The sequence below is a fragment of the Syngnathoides biaculeatus genome, chromosome 23 (assembly GCF_019802595.1).
Source record: "Syngnathoides biaculeatus isolate LvHL_M chromosome 23, ASM1980259v1, whole genome shotgun sequence".
Classification (NCBI taxonomy): Eukaryota; Metazoa; Chordata; class Actinopteri; order Syngnathiformes; family Syngnathidae; genus Syngnathoides; species Syngnathoides biaculeatus.
This window is the reverse complement of record NC_084662.1, coordinates 12784742-12804536: the sequence shown is the minus strand read 5'-3', so window position 1 is coordinate 12804536 and position 19795 is coordinate 12784742. Positions and strand designations below refer to the sequence as shown.

The 19795-nt window shown below is 40.1% G+C and overlaps 3 protein-coding genes and 1 non-coding gene across 6 annotated transcripts; 3 read left to right on the top strand and 1 right to left on the bottom strand.

Moving 5' to 3' along the window:
* The first annotated feature begins 7 nt into the window (after window positions 1–7).
* trnak-cuu (transfer RNA lysine (anticodon CUU)) lies at window positions 8–80 on the top strand. Its single transcript has one exon. It is a non-coding gene; the product is annotated as a tRNA-Lys (tRNA).
* Window positions 81–791: 711 nt separating this feature from the next.
* riox1 (ribosomal oxygenase 1) lies at window positions 792–8681 on the top strand. 2 transcript variants are annotated; one of them, XM_061811492.1, is made up of 15 exons: window positions 792–932; window positions 1271–1393; window positions 1512–1648; window positions 1927–2026; window positions 2130–2243; window positions 2326–2432; window positions 2504–2611; window positions 3785–3819; window positions 3919–4097; window positions 5207–5311; window positions 5383–5524; window positions 6178–6298; window positions 6384–6483; window positions 6559–6645; window positions 6727–8681. In XM_061811492.1, exons 1-15 carry the CDS (start codon window positions 846–848, stop codon window positions 6775–6777), a joined length of 1596 nt encoding a protein of 531 aa, XP_061667476.1. In that variant the 5' UTR covers window positions 792–845; the 3' UTR covers window positions 6778–8681. The 2 variants fall into 2 exon arrangements, with proteins under 2 accessions (XP_061667476.1, XP_061667477.1); XM_061811493.1 differs by having other exon boundaries at window positions 864–951.
* On the bottom strand, window positions 8676–11165 carry LOC133496216 (NADH dehydrogenase [ubiquinone] 1 beta subcomplex subunit 1-like). 2 transcript variants are annotated; one of them, XM_061811495.1, is made up of 3 exons: window positions 11026–11165; window positions 8902–9046; window positions 8676–8822 (listed from the first exon to the last, which is right to left on the bottom strand). In XM_061811495.1, exons 2-3 carry the CDS (start codon window positions 9039–9041, stop codon window positions 8786–8788), a joined length of 177 nt encoding a protein of 58 aa, XP_061667479.1. In that variant the 5' UTR covers window positions 9042–9046; window positions 11026–11165; the 3' UTR covers window positions 8676–8785. The 2 variants fall into 2 exon arrangements, with proteins under 2 accessions (XP_061667479.1, XP_061667478.1); XM_061811494.1 differs by lacking the exon at window positions 11026–11165 and adding an exon at window positions 10319–10436.
* On the top strand, window positions 11063–19475 carry cpsf2 (cleavage and polyadenylation specific factor 2). The gene is made up of 14 exons (XM_061811490.1): window positions 11063–11211; window positions 11430–11589; window positions 11676–11781; window positions 12442–12571; window positions 12885–13000; window positions 13607–13794; window positions 13870–14160; window positions 14354–14454; window positions 14714–14917; window positions 14998–15150; window positions 15235–15457; window positions 16465–16785; window positions 18502–18636; window positions 19108–19475. Exons 1-14 carry the CDS (start codon window positions 11063–11065, stop codon window positions 19198–19200), a joined length of 2370 nt encoding a protein of 789 aa, XP_061667474.1. The 3' UTR covers window positions 19201–19475.
* The last annotated feature ends 320 nt before the right edge of the window (window positions 19476–19795 follow it).

Genomic DNA, 19795 nt, shown 5'->3' with positions numbered 1-19795 from the left:
TTTGCGTGCCCGGCTAGCTCAGTCGGTAGAGCATGAGACTCTTAATCTCAGGGTCGTGGGTTCGAGCCCCACGTTGGGCGCTAACTTTTCTCTTCCCTGATTCCGAATAACGCTTTTAGACAGTGACAGTGAAAGGGTCGTTGGAGGACCGTTCACGATGCAATCCCATTTTCACTTTTTGTTGAGTAGTGACTATGGAAGTAGACTACTGCCACCGGGATTTGAATTTTGAACTGTTACGTGGATTTTAATTTGAAATAAGATTTGAATTGGAAATGTTAAATTCAATAATTTGCTCTCTGCAATTCAATATTTCGCTGTATGAAATTCAACTTCGTTGTTAAAATTCATCTTCGTTGTTAATACAAATTCGTTGTGAAGAATTTATTACGCAAGTATACAAGTGCCACTGGGGTTTGAATTTGAATAGGATTTGAAATTAAAATGAAATTGAAATGTTACGTAGATTTGAATTTGACATGGGATTTGAATTTGAAATGTAAAATTTAATAATTGGCTGTCAGAAATTCAACTTCGTTGTTAAGATGGAAATACAAATCCTATTTCAAATTCATATCCTTTTTCCAATTCAAATCCCGGTGGCACTAGTCTACTTCCATAATAAACGTACACCATGCAAAGAAAATAATGATTCCAGTTGTTATTGTAATTCTATTAAGGAAATGAATGAATCTTAAACGTTCAGTATGTTTTTTTTTATTTTTATGTTTACTATCCGTGCGGTGCCAAGGGGGCACTACGGTACTTGTTGAAGCGCAATTTTACGCAATATTGCCCGAAGAAGACTCGATGTGAGTCGCAGTATGATGACGTAATAGAAAAAAATGGACAGAAAACACATGTCTGCTTTCTCCCTGTATCAAACGTTAGAAAAGGAATCGCCGTCTCACGCAAAGAAGCGTTCGTTTCAGGTAGAAAAGATCTGAAAATGTAAAAATATATATCTTTGCTAGCATCGGTTTTTGTGAGCCTATTTTAACCCACAGATTGTACTCTTAACCATGCACCTTGTAATGTTGGCAACGTCTGCATGGCCAGTAAAACATTCTCAAGCAAATCTTACTAATGTATTATAAATTTGGCTCATTATTGCAGCCAACCCTATTTTCTGGAGTGATGGGAATCAATGTTTGTTTAGCAATGCTTAATTCAATGCCTTTGCTTCCCTACTCCCATGCAATTCATTTTTTGTTAGACGAATGGAGTAGTTTTAAGTTACGCATATCCTGTTGGTTTTTTTTTTTTCTAGGTGGCGCATAAGAAAAAGAGAAAGAATGATGGTCAAACTGTAAATCATGCAACACAAGGGAAAAAGAAGAAAAAGAAAGCCAGGAATCACACGGCAGAGGTTTCATTACAGGGAAATACTGAAGTAAGTTTGTGTCTTCTTTCTTAAATAACTGAAACCTGTACGAATGCAAACGTTATTTGAATTCATACCGCCCTTTGTAGTTTGCGGTCAAGTTGAAAGCGTTGTGTTCCAAACGCAGGTGGATTGTGTAAACGGCGGCGAGGAAGCACTAAATGTGTTCCTGGCTGAGCTGGCAAAGATCAATAACAGCATGGAGCGTGCCAGCAAGCTTTTCCAGTGGCTGATCAATCCTCTTCCTGCCAAGGCCTTCTTCAGGTAGCTCGATGAAAGGATTTGACAACAAGAAACCACATTTGTACGCAAGCGGTATGATATGGCCTTAAAATAATAAAAAGAAAAATCTGCTTTTTTTAAAACTAACTCCACTGTGTTTGCAGCCACATTGTTAGTGGAAGCAATGCCAATCTCCTGACAAATGAATTTAACATTAATTTATTGGCCAGCATTACTTTGTAACATTATTACAAAAAAATGGATATAGCCAAAATTAATTTTTCATGTATATACTTGATTATAATTGTTTTCGCATCAAGGGAAACGTGGGAGAAGAAACCTGTTCTTGTTCAACGTAAAAATCCAGATTACTACAAGGGATTATTCTCCACTGAAGAGTTTGATCGCATTCTTCGACAGGTGAGAATAACGCTTAGTGTTTCAGTTTTTACTTGCCAAAACAGAACTTTTCAACCATAAGGTTGTGGTGCTGCTATTTTCCCTTTTTTTCCTCCAAATACAGGAGGATGTTCAGTATGGAGTGAATCTCGATGTCACAAGCTACACCGACAGCAAGAGGGAAACGCACAACCCTCCTGGAAGAGCGCTGCCATTTACTGTGTGGGACTTCTATGAGGTATAATAAATGAGATTGTTGATGACAGTTATAGAAAGTTTTGCATGTTAATATAAGATGCTAAAATATTGCTATTTCCCAGAATGGCTGCTCGCTCCGTATGCTGAATCCTCAGGCGTTCTCCTCCACTGTGTGGAACGTGCTGTCCATGCTGCAGGAGTATTTTGGCAGCATGGCAGGCGCCAATGTGTGAGTAGAACTGCTACTCAGGGTATGTCGGAAGATTAGCTTTTAGTTCTAGTCATGTTTTATCAATTTAGTTACTTGACGCCGCCCGGAACGCAAGGATTTGCCCCGCATTATGACGACATTGAGGCATTTGTGATTCAGCTGGAGGGAAAGAAGCACTGGAGGGTCTACAACCCAAGGTGAGATGACAGAAATAAGCTTAATACAGTGGTAACCTGGTTTTCAAACGTCTCAATTTTCGTACAAATTTTCGTCCCAAGCTTTCGAAATTTCCAGATTTTTTTGCTTCCGTTTCTGAACGGAAATCGGTACTCGAAAAAAAAAAAAACCGGAAAAAAACCCAGAAATAACATATTGCGCGCGGCCAGACAAGCGGGCCCACGACGAGCTTTGTTGTGAATTCGAACGCCCCCCGAAAAAACCCGGAAATAACATAACGTGCGCGGCGCAAGCAGGTGGCAGAAACAATTTTACATTTGTGAAAAGGGGGTGAGTCACACCCCCCCAGAAGATATTTGATACAGTTGTTGAAGCATTTCGCATTTTTGTTTTGTTAACTCGAGTTCCGAATGTTTTTGTTACTTTTTGTAAAAATAATGAAAAAAAAATGCTTTTTTTTCTCCCCCTCATTATTCCTTGTTTAAAGTTATTCTGCACTTTTGTTAATAAATAGTTTACAAGGCTGGGGGCCGAGTCCCTACAGATACGACAATGCCCCGCTTAGCCTACTCTACTACTAAAGCATACATTTTAAGCAAAAAATAAATATATTTCTGAAATCATTTTATTATATAAAGTATTTAAACTATACATGTATTTCTACTATGCAGTTAATTATCAGGAAAAGCTTAAAGAAATGCTTTAAAAAAAAACAATTATTTAGGCTTGGAACGGATTATTTCTTTTTCCATTCATTGTAATGGGAATCATCGATTCGGTTTTCGAACAAATCACTTCTCGAACTGTTTTCTGGAACGGATTGTGGTCGGGAACCGAGGCCTCACTGTTAATATAAATAATTCAGACTGTGAAGAAAGAGGGGCAATAGTTTCTAGGTATGAGTGAACAGTTGGTAAAGTTTACATATTGTCCCCATGCTTGCCCAAATTATTTTTTTCCAGGTACTCTGGATTTCTTCCAAATTCCAAACCATGCATGTTAGGTTCATTGAGGACTCTAAATTGTCCATAGGTGTGAATGTGAGTATAAAATGGGTGTTGCTTTATATGTGGCCCGGAGTTGGCCGGTGACCTCTCTGGGGTTGCTTCACAGCCAAAGGCAGCTGATATTAGTCTCCAGCTTATTCGCACAAGCATTTTCAAAGTTTTAATGTTCTGTTCTAAATGTCGTAGGTCAGACGATGAAGTCCTACCTGTGCTTTCAAGCCGTGAGTACGACAATAATAATAAAAAAAAAAAAAAACTATGACCGATGCTATTTGTGTTTGTCGTTATATTTCTAATGCTCCAGTGTTTTGCATTTCCAGCAAACTTTCACCAGTCGGAGATTGGGAAGCCGATTCTGGAAGTGGTGCTGGAGGCGGGGGACCTCCTTTACTTTCCCCGGGGGTTCATTCACCAGGGCGACTGCCTCCCAGATGCGCATTCCTTGCACATCACCGTCTCCTCCTTCCAGAAGAACAGCTGGGGAGATTTGCTGCAGAAGGTAAATCTACTCTCATCTCTAGCAGAAGGCGACAAAATTCAGTAAATTCGAAATCTCGAGGGGACACGATCTCGGACAAACAACAAAGTTTTCTTCGTGTTTCCAATTGAATTCAATGAAAGAAGTGTCAACTTAATTGATTGTTATTTCAGATCTGAATTATAATAATAATAAACTGACTACTGCCCAATTAAACTAAAATAAAAGTAAAACTAATTACCTGTTGATGGAGGAGTCTATCTGAAGTTGAAATCATGTATTGACCGTAATGAGGACAAAATTGGTGGATGCTTTGAATCACGACTCAACGACAATCATCCATCCATCCATTTTCTTTTGCCGCTTATCCTCACGAGGGTCGCGGGCCGTGCTGGAGCCTATCCCAGCTGTCAACGGACAGGAAGCAGGGTAGACCATGAACTGTTTGCCAGTCAGTCGCAGGGGACATAGAGACAAACGGCTGCATTCATAATCACACCTACGGGCAATTTAGAGTGTCCAATTCATGTTGCATGTTTTTGGGATGTGAGAGGAAACCGGAGTGCCCGGAGAAAACCCACGCAGGCACGGGGAGAACATTTAAACTCCACACAGGCGGTGCCGGGATCGTACCCGCGTCCATAGAACCGTGAGGCCAACGCTTTACCAGCTGACCCACCGTTACTCCTCATCGACAATCAGGTCCACAAAATGCACCGAAATTCTCAATAGTTTTTTTTTATTGACTATTTCTTGGAGGGCGGCACGGTGACGCAGTTGGAAAGCGTTGGCCTCACAGTTCCGAGGTTCCGGGTTCAATCCCGGACCCGCCTGTGTGGAGTTTGCGTGTTCTCCCCGTGCCTCCGTGGGTTTTCTCCCACATCCCAAAAACATGCAACATTAATTGGACAGTCTAAACTGCCCCTAGGTGTGACTGTGAATGCGGCTGTTTAATTGTCTCGATGTGCCCTGCGATTGGCTGGCAACCAGTTCAGGGTGTGGTCCGCCTCCTGCCCGTTGAGAGCTGGGATAGGCTCCAGCACTCCCGCGACCGTTGTGAGGATAAGTGGCTCAGAAAATGGATGGATATTTTTTGGAGTTTGAGTAACATTTCACCTTTTCCTTTCTAGATGGTCCCGACCGCTCTTGAAATCGCAATGGAGGAGGATGTCGAGTTCCGACAGGGCTTACCCCTGGACTACCTCTCATACATGGGTGTTCAAAACTCCGACAAGGTGTGTCATTAACCAACGTCAACACTTCCCTTGTTTTTGATCGCTACTTACTCTTACTGTCTCTTGTGTAGGATGATCCACGTAGGACAAAATTCTTCACCAGAATTGACCACCTAATGAACAAGCTTAAGAATTTCGCTCCAGTTGACGCAACTGTGGATATTAAAGCCAGAGACTTCCTTCATGACTGCTTACCTCCTAAGCTCACTGCAGGTGAAACACTTTTACAGTCAAGCCTCGGTTTTCGAACGTCCCCGTTTTCGAACAAATCAGTTTTCGAATGAAAATTTTGAGGTTTTTTTACTTCAGTTATTGCATTTTTGTTGTTTACTAACTCGATTTATGAATGTTTTTGTTACTTTTTGTAAAAAATAATTTAAAAAATGCTTTTTTTCCCCCCCTCATTATTGTTTGTTGAAAGTTATTCTGCACTTTTCTTAGTAAAAAAAAAGTTTACAAGGCTGGGGGAAGCCTAGCGTACTCTACTACTAAAGCATACATTTTAAGCAAAAAGTAAATATATTTCTTAAATTATTTTATTATATGAAGTATTTAAACTATACATGTATTTCTACTATGCAGTTTATTTTCAGGAAAACAAAAAAATGTGCTTTAAAAAGCACAATTTTTTAGGCTTGGAACGCATTATTTCTTTTTCCATTCTTTGTAATGGGAAACATCGATTCGGTTTTTGAACAATTCACTTTTCAAAGTATTTTCTGGAACGGATTGTGGTTGAGAACTGAGGCATCACTGTATTTACTTCTCAAGCACCATTAAAATGCAAATTTGTTCTCACACGGCTCTGTTTGTTTTAATTACTGAAGTTTCCGAACAATTACTGATCCTGCCTCTCCCCCCTGCAGAGGAAGCAGCCAGCAGTGTGCACGGAGCACCTGCTAGGTGGGAGGGGGGTTGTGTAAGGGATGCGGGAGCACACATCACAAGCCAGACGCGAGTCGGACTTCTCCGAGCAGGATGCGCTAGGTAATTCCCACTTATGCAACATAACGTACTCACGATTTATTTTAGTTTACAGTTTAATTTTTTCCCCCACCCCCCACCCCCCAAGGCTATGCAGCGATGGAGGTGCTGTCCATCTTTTCTACACCACCGAAAACTCACGAGTTTATCACAAAGAGGAACCAAAAAGCTTTGAAATAAAACCCGAGGTAGACGGATGGGACGCTCGCTTGTCTTTATGACTCGGTTGTTTGAAGTCCTCATAAAATTTGTCCTCCCTCCAGCAAACAGATGCAGTCGAGTTTGTGATCCATTCCTATCCCAAGTTTGTGAGCGTGGGAAGTTTCCCGTGCGGTTCTCTACAGGAGAAGGTGCGGGTTTTTTCTCGTGACAGTACAGAATTTTTGCATGAAGTGTTGATTATAATGCACCCGCTTTGTTTTCCACTCCAGATCTCTTTGGCCGAGCTCCTTTTTAAGAAGGGGGTCATCCAGAGGGAATGACTTCAGTCATGACAACAAATTCTTCACAAAACATAATTTGAGGAACTCAAAACATAGTCTCGTGCACACAACCACCAAACTTAATATTGTTTTCCCCAAATTATGAAGCAGTATTAGGGCCACACTGTAAAAACAAGTTGCCATTTTACAGGAATTAAGGTGTAATTTAAATGCTCAATTTCCCAAACAAGTTCGAGACAAGGAGCTGCTGTCAAAAAACCTGACGTACAACTCGTTCATCAGGTAATATCGTTACGTGCTTGTTAAAAACATTTCTGGTTGATACCGGGGAGGCCGTTTCCGTTTGTGTAGTTCTTTCTCAGAAACAAATAAACAATTGTTACCTTAAACTGACAGTGTATTACAAAAAAAAAAGGATTTTCATGTGTTCACGGGGTACCCCTTCTCCTGCCCGGTGACAGCTGGGATGGGCTCCAGCACTCCCCGCGACCCTCGTGAGGATAAGCGGTGAAGAAAATAGATGGATCTAAAATTGGAACCAGCTATTTACATATACATACTTTACACATTTTTTCTTCCCTGTCTTGTAATCATTTTCACATTTTCCATCAATTAGGATTATAAAGTTTTATTTTATGCGGCACAGTGGATCAGTTGATAAAGTGTTGGCCTCACAGTTGTGAGGACCCGGGTTCGATCCCGGCCCCGCCTGTGTGGAGTTTGCATGTTCTCCCCCGTGCCTGCGTGGGTTTTCTCTGCGCACTCTGGTTTCCTCCCACATCCCAAAAATGTGCAACATTAATTGGACACTCTAAATTGCCCTTAGGTGTGATTGTGAGTGTGGTTTTTTTGTCTCCATGGCAACCAGTTCGGGGTGTACCCCGCCTCCTGCCTGATGACAGCTGGGATAGGCTCCAGCACTCCCTGCTACCCTTGTGAGGATAAGCGGCAAAAGAAAATGGATGGATGGAAGTTCTATTTTTCAAATACCAGCGTAGTGATTTTTTTCATTCTTTGAAGTCAGAAGTTTACATAAATTTTGAGTTGTTTGGTACCGTTGCCTTTAAATTGTGACTTGGGTCTAACAGTTTGGATACCATTCCAAAAAGAAATATCTTGAGCTGTTGGTTCATCATTTCTGTCCCATTTTGTATGACGGACGCCATCTATTTTGTGAATTTCACAAGTCCCAACTGTAGTGAAGCAACCTTGCGATACTGCCATCCCCATATTTCAAATTTGAGACGTCGTTCTCAGGCTTGAAAGATTCCCCGCTTTTTTTCCTCCAAAAATCACAATCCTCATTGTGGCCAAACAGGTCAAATTTAAGTTAATCAGCCCACAGGACACATCTAATAATTACGGTCTTTGTCCCTCTTTGCATTTGCAAAATGTAATCTCGCTTTAAAAATATTTCACTTGGAGCACAGGTGTGAAACTCAAGGCCTAGGGGCCAGATCTGGCCTGCCACATTATTTTATGTGGCCCGCGAAGGCAAATCATGTATGTCAACCTCTGTGATTCTGGTTCAAATCTTCATAAATCATAGCATTGATGTATTGCAATCTTTTTTACATTACCAAACATCAGCAATAGTTGAAAAACCCATTACCCTTGATTTCTGATTCCAAAAGCAATTCATAAATTTCACACGTCAATATGATGAGGTGATAAACGATTTTTATGGTTTCACTGTCACAACGGGCCTCTGAGGAAAACCGGAACTAAAACGTGGCCCGCGACAAAAATAAGTTTGACACCCCTGACTTATTAAGAGTAACGGCTTCTTTCCGGCAGTGACAATGTAAATCATGTATAAAGACTAAATGTGACCTTATTGTCCAAACCTGTGACCTCTTCTGCACATTTGAAACTCATAAATGTTGAAACTGTTTTGTCCAGTATCAGATTTTTTTTTAAAATAAAAAGAAAATTGAGTTTGATCAGAAAGTACATTTATTGTTGGTTGATACAACTAAAAAGTAAAGACAACATGAGTCTTCTTAAATATTCTTATTTGAAGACCACCCATCAGTTACTGAGAAGTCTACCTCCAAGTCACCTCCTCGCCAGGCTTCAGCTCCCTGCAGAGAAGTGTAATAAAGAAATGTATCAACACATTTACTCTTGAGAGTCAAAATTGAATCCAACAGTATTTCAAACCTTCTGTATAGAACGCTTTTGTTCCTGAAAGCGGTCAGCTTCTGGTCCTGTTGTTTGTCAAGGTACCATCCGATCACAAAACCCATGGGCACCAGCACGTTCACCCAGTGATCACGGGCGAATGCTACAAAGTTGACCATGTTTGCTGCAAATGAACAGATGCCGTAAGAGTTGGCAAAGCAAAGCAAATTTATTTGTATAGCGCATTTCATACTCAAATGTGATTTACATGTTTAAAGGGATTTGAAAACAAAGATAAAACATTTAAAATGGGATAAAAACAAAATATTTAAAAAAGAAATCCGCATAAAGTGCAAGTAATATGATCAAAAAGTGGATATATTCTAAAAAGCATGAGAAAAAAAAGTTTTCAACCTGAATTTAAAAACATCTCACCTCTGTTGGCAACTTATTCCATTTTTTTGAAGCGTAATAGCTATAAATGCTGCTTCACTGTTGGCTTTGGACTCTGCGCTCCACTATTTGACCTGAGTAATCTCTGTACATTCTCCTCGCTAAAATACATAACGATTTTCATATTCATGCAACAACTGATAAGAACTTTTAATAATTGATGAGGAAATATTGTTTAAACTGTCCAAATGCACACAATTTCATCCTTTGACAGTAAATATTCAGATTTCTGTAGTCCTCTGAAAGCAGGATGATTACCTTTGCCTTTAATCAAAATGACATTTTTCCTCGTTTTCTGACAAGTTACAAACCAAACCAGTATCCAGGTTATTTTGTGCATTTTCTGTACTGTCAATTTGAAATAGTTATAGTAATAGTTATATTTTAATAAAGGGATTGACATGTATTTGTTTTAATACCCAGTTGTAGCACAATTTTGGGGGTGGTCACATTTGTAACTATTGACAAATATACATATAAACTCCACCCTTAAAGAGACTGATTTTTGTTTGGAAGCTATCAAGAGAAATTTCCATATGTACCCTTCTAAACAATACAATATTTCAAACAATCAATAAATATATAGCTGCAATTTTACTACTGTGACCGTGCTCGCTGAAGTATGTTGACTCAAACCGGCGACTGTCGTTGATTTATTGGCTCTTAAACTTAATCGTGGTGTATTGATGATAAATGGCATTGCAGACCTTTCACACGACCGATTGACATTTTCAACTTGAGACAACCAAAGAAAGTGATTTCTAAGAAGAGTGAAACGAAGCTCATTGAGAGGACATTCTACAAGGGCACTACTTATCATTGACATGTTTGTTTAGCAACCCCTTTACTGAAAGCGCCACACTAGCTGATCGCCTAGCTAACATCAACACTGTATGATACAATTATTCTCAATATAGCAATAATTAAAACGCAGTTTGAGAGGACAGTATTCAAAATAGATTAATAACCACCGAGTCAACAGTTTAACAACAAAAAATATTACCTTTTTTTTGTACAGAAAGCTACGCACGGCCTTCTGCTATCAACTCACCAGACAGAGGACATTAGACTATACCATCTGCGCCGTCAACGGAGGGTCGTGAAAGAAATACACAGACATCAAAATAAGCAATTAAATGTTTTACCGCTAGAGCTTTATTTTAATAATTACTATTCTTTAATTTACATCCAATATTTTCATGTTCATAAACGCATAAAAATATTGGTTATATTAGTGTGTTGTATTTCATAGCGAGTTCGCAGGCGCCAATGCACTTTGACCCACGTAATTCAGCGGCGAACATGGCTGTTCGCGGCAATGCTACTACGCTAGCCAAAATGTCCTAAAAGCGAAATTTACCAAATAATTGTTTTAGAGAACTGCCTCTATGAAATATTTCTACGTTATCTAAATGAACGGTACGTTTATAACCCCAATGTTATTGAAGTTAGTCCCCGGAGATCTTCAATGGAGTTAGCTTGTAGACTTGCCGGGTAGTTGTTCAAGCGTGGTCCGTTATTGCGCGAGTTTATAATTGTATATTTTTCATTGTTTTTGCTAACAAATCAGCAGATAAAGTTGTATGTTTTAAACTTACAACGCAGACCGATGCAGTTTGATATAACAATAGCATCCCTTTGTCTTTCGGGACACCCAGTGAGCCAATGTAGCATGTAAGGTGCTGTTTCTAAGGTTGGTTTATAACCTGCCTTTTCCTACAGCGTGAAGAGAAGTGAATGAGCCACGATGACGTCCATTATCAAGCTGACAGCTTTGTCAGGAGTTCAGGAGGAGTCTGCCCTCTGCTACCTTCTCCAGGTGGACGAGTTCCGCTTCCTTTTGGACTGTGGCTGGGATGAGAACTTCTCAATGGACATCATCGATGCCATAAAGCGGTAATTAGAATACTGCATCCTTCATTTCTATGAAAGATGAAGAACAATTGATAGAGTCATCATAGGGGCAGCAGAGCCTGGAAAGTTTGGAGACAAACTGGTTCGACTTCATTGAGATGGTTTGGACATATGCATAGGGGTCACCAAGGAGGAAGCAAAGTGGTGTGACTTCATTTACCGTGATGTGAACTGTGTGATGTTTACATTTGTTCTTGCAGGCATGTTAACCAGATTGATGCCGTGCTTCTCTCCCATCCTGATCCTATACACCTTGGAGCTTTGCCTTATGCTGTGGGGAAATTGGGTTTGAATTGTACCATATATGCAACTATACCAGTCTATAAGATGGGTCAAATGTTCATGTATGATCTTTATCAGGTAAGGACGAGTCATGGTTCCATATATGATAATAATTCCGTTTTACAGACAATAATGATACATCCCTCTCCTTTGTTCCTATTTAGTCCAGAAATAACAGTGAAGATTTCACTCTGTTCACCCTGGATGACGTGGACAGTGCTTTTGATAAAATTCAGCAGTTGAAGCATTCACAAATTGTCAATCTTAAAGGTGAGTTAAAATGTCATATAAATATGTGTTGTTCTAAATGTTGGCCTAACTACAGTGGATAGAAAAAAATATTTTTTAAAAATCTTTTAATGCCAGGTTTTTATGATATGATACAATTGAGACCAAGATTTCAGAACTTTTCCCAACATGAATTTGACCTCAATTGAGTTAAAACAAATCTTTTTTTGAGAGTGAAAGTAAAAATTTATTGAAATAATGTGGTTGCATATGAGTGTATTCTCTCGTAATTGGGATTTCTTTGACTGATTGCACTCAAACTCATGTTAAATGGGAGTTAGCACACACCTGCCACTATTTTAAGGGCTTGTTCAAAATGAATGTTGTTTTTTGTTCAAAGTTTTTGCAAAGTGTCATGCTTTGGCCGCTGTTGATCTTCTTCCTTGCTGGAAACAATGTAGAGGCAAATAAATGTGAGGAAGAGCCTGCTTGAACATGGTGGGGGATGCATTATTTTTATTTTTTATCTTTCCCTCTTGGAAAAAAAAAAAAATTTTTATGTAATTGAGTTGAATTATAGGGCACATTAATGGTGGAAAAAGTGTAATTGTCTTTTTATCACAAAAACCTGGTTTTGAACAGAGGTGTTTAGATTTTTTTATACCAACAGTATTACAATCCTTGTACAATCCTTCCTGAAAGGAAAAGGACACGGACTCTCAATTAAACCGCTTCCTGCCGGACACATGATTGGCGGGACCATTTGGAAGATTGTGAAAGATGGGGAGGAGGAGATTGTTTATGCCGTGGACTTCAACCACAAAAGAGAAATGTAAGAACAGATAAGCATTGCATGTCAATTAAACGTGTCTTATGTACTGTATTTATTCTCATGGCAGAATGTGGTTCTTTCTTCGGGTACTTGACTTGCTCCCACGTTCTTAAAAAAAAAAGAAAAAAAAAAAAAAAGGCATCCATAAAATATTAATTGAGGACACTGAAATGTGAATGGATGTCAACGTGTCCAGTTCACAGGCACCCTAATGTCGACAAGTGCTATCGAAACTGTGATTGGTTGGACAGTTATTCTCTTCCTATACTGATTTTTTTTTTTTTTTTTTTTTTTGATTGATTTTCTATTCTAGTCACCTGAACGGCTGCACGATGGAGAGCATCAGCCGACCATCCTTGCTTATTACAGACTCCTTCAACGCAGCATATGTACAACCGCGCCGCAAACAAAGAGATGAACAGCTACTTAGTAAGTGAATTGTTACAGGTTAACAGCCGTCTTGTTGTATACTGTCCTCTTTGTGCCTGCGTGATCTAGTCCAGTGTTTCTCAGCCTTTATTGAGCCAAGACCGATTAAAAAATAATAATGATAAAAAATCTCAAGCACACCACCAAACAAATATTGGATCGTAGGGGCTACAGTGGTTAATCATGAAAGTACAGCCATCTGGTGGAATTGCATTTAATAGTTCTGGTATTGAATGGCCTTGTTCTGTATCATTTGTATTTTCTCCCCGTGCTTGCATGGGCTTTCTCCGGGTACTCTGGCTTCCTCACACATGCTTGTTAGGGTGAATCCAAGACTTTTAAGTTTTCCATAAGTGCGAATGTTAGTTTCTCTTTATGCGCGCTACGATTGGCTTGCCTCCAGCCCATGGTAGGCTTCAGCTCCCCTGCAACCCGAAGGAGAACAAGCAGTATTAAAAATTGTTTTATTATAGACTATCATGTCCTAAATTTGAATTTGAATTTATAGGCGTACTTAATGAACTAGCTAGTATGTGAGATGCTACTAAACAAGGTGTTAATTGTGTTTTCCTCATCTTCCGTCCTTTTTATTACCTCACTGGAAAGCCAACATAATGGAGACACTCCGTGGGGACGGTAACGTGCTTATCGCTGTGGATACAGCTGGGCGGGTGTTGGAGCTGGCTCAGCTCCTGGACCAGATTTGGAGGACAAAAGATGCTGGGCTCGGAGCTTACCCGCTCGCCCTGCTTAACAATGTCAGCTACAATGTTGTGGAGTTTTCAAAGTCCCAGGTATCAGTTTCGGCTTCATTTTCTGCTCTTTAGTTTAAATGCGACAGCGCCAGTTAACGCACAATTTTTCCTCAGGTGGAATGGCTGAGCGACAAGCTCATGAAGTGTTTCGATGACAAGAGAAACAACCCCTTCCAGTTCCGCCATTTGACACTCTGCCACAGTTTGGCTGACCTGGCTCGGGTTCCCAACCCGAAAGTGGTGCTGTGCAGCCAGCCGGACCTCGAGTCTGGTTTTTCACGAGAACTCTTTATCAAGTGGTGCCAAGACAGCAAGCACTCGGTCATCCTGACGTACCGCACCACTCCTGGAACACTGGCCCGCTACCTCATTGACCACCCGGGAGAAAAGATGCTGGACCTGGAAGTAAGAAGGAACATAAATATTTTAAGAGGAGATTTCGCTTTACCCCTAGAAAGTTTCCATTTGCTGTTTTTAATATGGATAATAGTGGGTATGTTCAGCTTTACATCGGTCAGTTTTGCAATTCAAAATATTTGAGCCGGCAGCTGCAAAAACCACGCTGCATTGAATGCATCTATGTTGTTTGTTGTAACAGGTGAGAAAAAGAGTAAAGCTTGAAGGCAAGGAGTTGGAAGAATACGTTGAAAATGACAAAATAAAGAAAGAAGCGGCAAAGAAACTGGAACAAGAAAAAGAGTAAGTCAAGTAAAGTGATTTTATAATTGGAAAAATTAGAACACGTTTTCGGCATGATGATGCACTTGATCTTGAACCATTAACACTTCATCGTGGACCTCATTAAAACGTTTATGAACGGTAAACTCCCGTGATTGGAAAATCAGCAAATGAGGTCTATTCTTATGGTTTCGTAAAAGATAAACGAACACTATATTTAAATGGTTAATAAGACAAAACAGTGTGAAATCGTTGAGTTTTTATGTTGGCACCTTTGCAGGGTAGATGTGGATTCCAGCGATGAGAGCGACTTGGATGAAGACCTGGATCAGCCGGCCGTGACGAAAACCAAACACCACGACTTGATGATGAAGGGCGAGGGGAACCGTAAAGGAAGTTTCTTCAAACAAGCCAAGAAGTCCTACCCTATGTTTCCAGCACACGAAGAAAGGATAAAATGGGACGAGTATGGAGAGATCATCAGGTATCCTGTATGAGAGAGTGATGCAAATGTATGGAAAACAGCTTGACCCATTATGCCCAAATAATCCTGATTGGTTGCAGGATTGAAGATTTTCTGGTTCCTGAGCTGCAAGCTACGGAAGAAGAGAAAAGCAAACTCGAATCCAGCTTGACCAACGGTGATGAACCAATGGACCAGGACCTCTCTGTTGTTCCCACCAAATGTGTTTCTAGTGTTGAGAATGTTGAAATCAAGTGAGTGACATCTAACTAAAAGTCCACAGGTGATAGATCAAGAAACATAATAATTGAGACCCACTCTTTTTCCTCTCCTCTCAGAGCAAGAATAACATACATAGATTACGAAGGTCGCTCAGACGGTGATTCCATCAAGAAGATCATCAACCAGATGAAGCCCAGGCAGCTGGTGATTGTCCACGGGCCTGCGGAGGCCAGTCAGGAACTGGCTGAGTCCTGCAAGGCTTTCAGCAAGGATCTCAAAGTTTACACACCCAAACTGCAGGAGACTATCGATGCCACCAGTGAGACGCACATCTATCAGGTCAGCCCCACGAAACGCACACATGTGGGGGCACATACACAGTTTATTATCTTTACCAATTAGTGATGGACCTGGTAAATATTGATTCTTGATCGATAAGACTTTTACCTGTAATCTCGCTTTGTTTATTTAGCATATTGACATTTAAATGTAACTGTGACATCAGATATTTTTCTTCTGGTAACCAGCAGAGGACACTAGTAATTAAATTGCTAGCTCAATGTCTGTGGAGTAAGCATAAAATAGAAGTTAAAACAGGAAGCATGTTTAAACAAAAAATGTTTAGGCAATGTTTGATTTATAAAGCTGACACCATCCATTTTTTTTTTAACATTGAAAAGAATTTTATGCCTAATGCTCTTTTTTGTCGTGGTTCACATTCTAGTAAGGTTTCCCTCAGAGGGCCGTTTTGACTGCGAAACCATAAAAATCTTTAATTACCTCATCGTATTACACACAGAATTTATGCACTGGTTTTGGAATCAGAAATCTAGGGTAATGTGTTTTTCCACAATTGTACATGTTTGGTAACACAAACAATCCTTATAATACCTCAATGTTATCATTTATGAGATATATAAAATTAAAATTTTGATACAGATTTTCACAAGAGTCATGGAAGTTGACAGATGATTTGCCTTCGCGGGCCACATTAACATCATGTGGTGTGCCGAATCTGGCACCTGAACCTCGAGTTTGACACCTGTGGTCAACATTCTTTTCAGGCAAATTACAAAAAAAGGGAAAATAACAGCACATTAAACATAAACTTGGTAGATTCCACTTAAAATGACATTATTTCAATTATGAGAGGGGCGTTCTGTATTATGCAAATGAGCCACCGTTCATCTCAATGTTTTTTTTTGTTTTTTTTTTTGTTTTTTTACCATAATGTCTTGGAGCATTGCGACTAGGTGAGCAGCAAATGGTCCAAAGAGAAAGATGAGCAAAGAAACAAATGTTGTAAAATACTTGAGAACTGTTTTATTTTCCACCATAAAAATAAGGTGCGGTTGAAAGACTTCCTGGTGAGCTCACTGCAGTTCTGCAAGGCGAAAGACACCGAGTTGGCTTGGATCGACGGCGTGCTGGACATGCGAGTGGTCAAGGTGGACACGGGCGTGATGCTGGAGGAGGGCACCAAGGAGGAGTGCGAAGACGGCGAGCAGGCCATGGACACCGCCCCCGCCCCTGACCTCGGCATTGATCAAACCGCCGCAATGGTGGCGGCTCAGCGGGCTATGAAGAACCTGTTTGGAGAGGATGACAAGGAGCCGTCCGAGGAGAGCGATGTCATTCCCACGCTGGAGCCGCTGCCTTCACATGAGGTGAGAGAGCTGAATTTATTTTATTTTTATTTTGTTTTTACAGCTTTTCAGAATCAGAATCAGCTTTGATGGCCAAGTATGTAACAACACACAAGGATTTTTTTTCTCCGGGAGTCGGTGCCACCATGGTAAGACTGGATGGAATGTTGAGTACGAGGAAGAAGAACAAACAAATGAACAAGAACAAAGATTCAATTAATAGGGAATTATTTCTTATAAGAGTCACAGTTGTTCAAATATGCAGAATTACAATTCTCATTTTCAGTTGAGATACTTCATTTTGCAGCCTCTTTTGGATGTTTCTTGTTATTGGTTTGTGTAATAAGTTAGTAGCTACACCGCCCTTGCAGAAACAGAACTCCATTGTACACCGACATATTAGTATCACATTATATCTCTGGATTAGCTTGAAACTGACAGAGTAATACATAAACATATCCTCTAAAGTAAGCAATGAACCTCAAACTTTGCTTTTGAATTCTGGTTTAACATAAATATATGTATAATTTTGAAATGAACCAATTTAACAGGCCTAGACAAAACCAATGGTACCCCAAGTTATGTATGAAAATACTTTGACGATAACGACATGTTAACTAAGGAGTGTCCTCGAGTTAGTATCACGGGTTTCTTCAAAATCGTAATCAAGTCTGCCAATTTCAAGGACAAGTTGTCACTGTGCTGTTTGTTGTAGTATAATGAACGTGAAGTGAAGGAGAGAGCTGCCTCATGATAAAAAAAGAAAACCATAGAGAGTATGTTTAAAGTTCAAGAGTATCTTTAAGCAGCTTGATGTTGCCGTGACTTCAGTTGGAAATATTATTCAGACATTTAATGTCCGAGGGACTGTTGCCAGCCGATCCCGCACGACCAATTGGATTGCAAATTCAAGCTGAATTTGACCCAAAACACACAAGAATGGCTCAGAGCAAAGCATTCGACTCTTTTGAGGTGGCCTTTGAGAGTTTGAGCCCTGATTTAAATCTCAGTGAATATCTGTGGAAGGACCTGAAACGTGTCATCTTAAGAAGGAACCCTCACTTACTCATGAGGAGCGCTCCAAGGTACCTGTTGACAGGTACTCAAGTTCCATTGACAGGTAATTATATATTGTTTGTAGTGATTGGATCAAAAGGTTTGTGCTATAAAATATCAAGCCATCATTTTTGTCCACGCCATTAGTTTATTTTTTTTAACAGTTCTGCTGAAATACGATTCAAAAGCATTGTCTGATTTTCATTGGTTAACTTTCAGTAAATGTATTGTTACTTTTGTCAGTTTCAAGTGCATTTGAGTGACCATTTTGACTTTTCCTTATGTTGACAGAGGCGTACCCATAATTTTGTCCAAGACTGCTACATGTGTTTATCGTCTGTTGCCGTCTACTTTGCCTTTCTGATCAGACCTCATTTCAATGAACATTGCTTTTCATGCAAATTAACATCAACCTAAGTAGACACTCCAAGGAGCAAATGACTTTTGGGTCTCATATTAATAACTCGAAATTCCTTCCTAACGATGTTCTCTTGTGTGATATGATGCAGTGTGATTTTTTTTTTTTTTTTTTTTTTTTTTGGACTGGTCAAAAGAAAAAGGTTAAAAAGAAAATTTGCACCCTCATGTGTGTGTCACAAGTTACACAGTGGTTACATGATTTGCTTACATTAAAACAATATACAATTATGCAATAAAGCTGTGGTTCTGCGCTCCGTCCAGGCACCCGGACATCAGTCGGTGTTCATCAACGAGCCCAGACTGTCCGACTTTAAGCAGGTCCTTCTCAGGGAGGGCATTCAGGCTGAGTTTGTGGGAGGAGTGCTCGTGTGCAACAACCTGGTGGCTGTCCGCAGGGTGAGTAGATTTTCGATTGGAAAATAAATCGTCCACAAGTTACTGTTTAAACAAGAAAAATGAATGTTTATTAACGAAACACAAGATAACATTACACCCAAACAAAACACGCAGCTTGCCAAAGTAGGGCAGAAAACAGAGGCTTATGAAGAGTCTTGCCTCCGGAGGGAAAAAAAGAGAGAAAGAAACAACCCCAAGTGAAACTTAGTCAAATAAAAGCAAATGCAGGAGTAAACCAGGGCATCAACATGAAAATTTATAATTGACAAGAACTTAAAATAGATGCAACCCAGAGTCAAAGAGACACTTGCAGCACTCAGCGTCAGTGCAATGAAAGTTGGGAGAACTTGAAGCGTCTGCTGCTTTGATGTTAAACAAGTGAGCATTTCTTGAGTTTTTGTGCCACCTAAGACTTCGTCCGTGTTTTAAAAGGTGAAATCGAGGTCTCGTGCCTTTGTGTTCTTTGTCCAGACGGAGGCGGGACGCATCGGCCTGGAAGGCTGCCTATGCGACGACTATTACAAGATCCGGGAGCTGCTGTATCAGCAGTATGCTGTAGTATAGCAGCAGAAAACATCACCGAGACCGTTCTTATGAGGACTTTACCCAGAGGACATGTCCGTCCCCCACACACTCGGGTACATCCAGCTGTGTCCCCACTACATTTATTGTACAGTTTATTTTTTTTGTTTTTATACCATTCTCTACTGCAAGGTGACCTTGGGATTTAGCAGTCCCCCCCCCCCCTCCGTTTACACTCATATTGAACTCTGTATGTGGTAAGTGATGCGTTCCCACTTCAATTTGACATTAAACATACAATAATTTTCCTAATCTGACATTCTGTAGTTGTATTAGACGTACAAACAATAGTTTGCCAGTAACAGCCACATCACAAGTACTTCACATACAAGGGGTTAAGGATTTTTTTTTAGCTCAAGGACCACATATAAAATGGTCAGATTGGGCCGGTTATTTATAAAGTAGTTTTTAAAAAAATACAAATAATTTGATAGACTTGTTGTTTACAGTATTCTATTTTTTTAATTATATCGTTTACTGTATAAATGATGTGATCATAATTGATTGGCAGCACAGTGGGTGATGACTGGTTAAAGCGTTGGCCTCACAGTTCTGAGGTCCGGGGTTTGGCGTTGTT

What these genes read in the sequence shown, in the direction of transcription:
- riox1 (XM_061811492.1), top strand. Translation starts at nt 846, where the DNA reads ATGGACAGAAAACACATGTCTGCTTTCTCCCTGTATCAAACGTTAGAA. An exon ending in CAAAGAAGCGTTCGTTTCAG is followed by an intron (nt 933 to 1,270) that starts GTAGAAAAGATC and finishes TTTTTTTTCTAG; the next exon opens with GTGGCGCATAAGAAAAAGAG. An exon ending in CATTACAGGGAAATACTGAA is followed by an intron (nt 1,394 to 1,511) that starts GTAAGTTTGTGT and finishes TTCCAAACGCAG; the next exon opens with GTGGATTGTGTAAACGGCGG.
- LOC133496216 (XM_061811495.1), bottom strand. Translation starts at nt 9,041, where the DNA reads ATGGTCAACTTTGTAGCATTCGCCCGTGATCACTGGGTGAACGTGCTG. An exon ending in AAAAGCGTTCTATACAGAAG is followed by an intron (nt 8,823 to 8,901) that starts GTTTGAAATACT and finishes ACTTCTCTGCAG; the next exon opens with GGAGCTGAAGCCTGGCGAGG.
- cpsf2 (XM_061811490.1), top strand. Translation starts at nt 11,063, where the DNA reads ATGACGTCCATTATCAAGCTGACAGCTTTGTCAGGAGTTCAGGAGGAG. An exon ending in AAGAGATGAACAGCTACTTA is followed by an intron (nt 13,001 to 13,606) that starts GTAAGTGAATTG and finishes CTCACTGGAAAG; the next exon opens with CCAACATAATGGAGACACTC. An exon ending in AAACTGGAACAAGAAAAAGA is followed by an intron (nt 14,455 to 14,713) that starts GTAAGTCAAGTA and finishes GCACCTTTGCAG; the next exon opens with GGTAGATGTGGATTCCAGCG.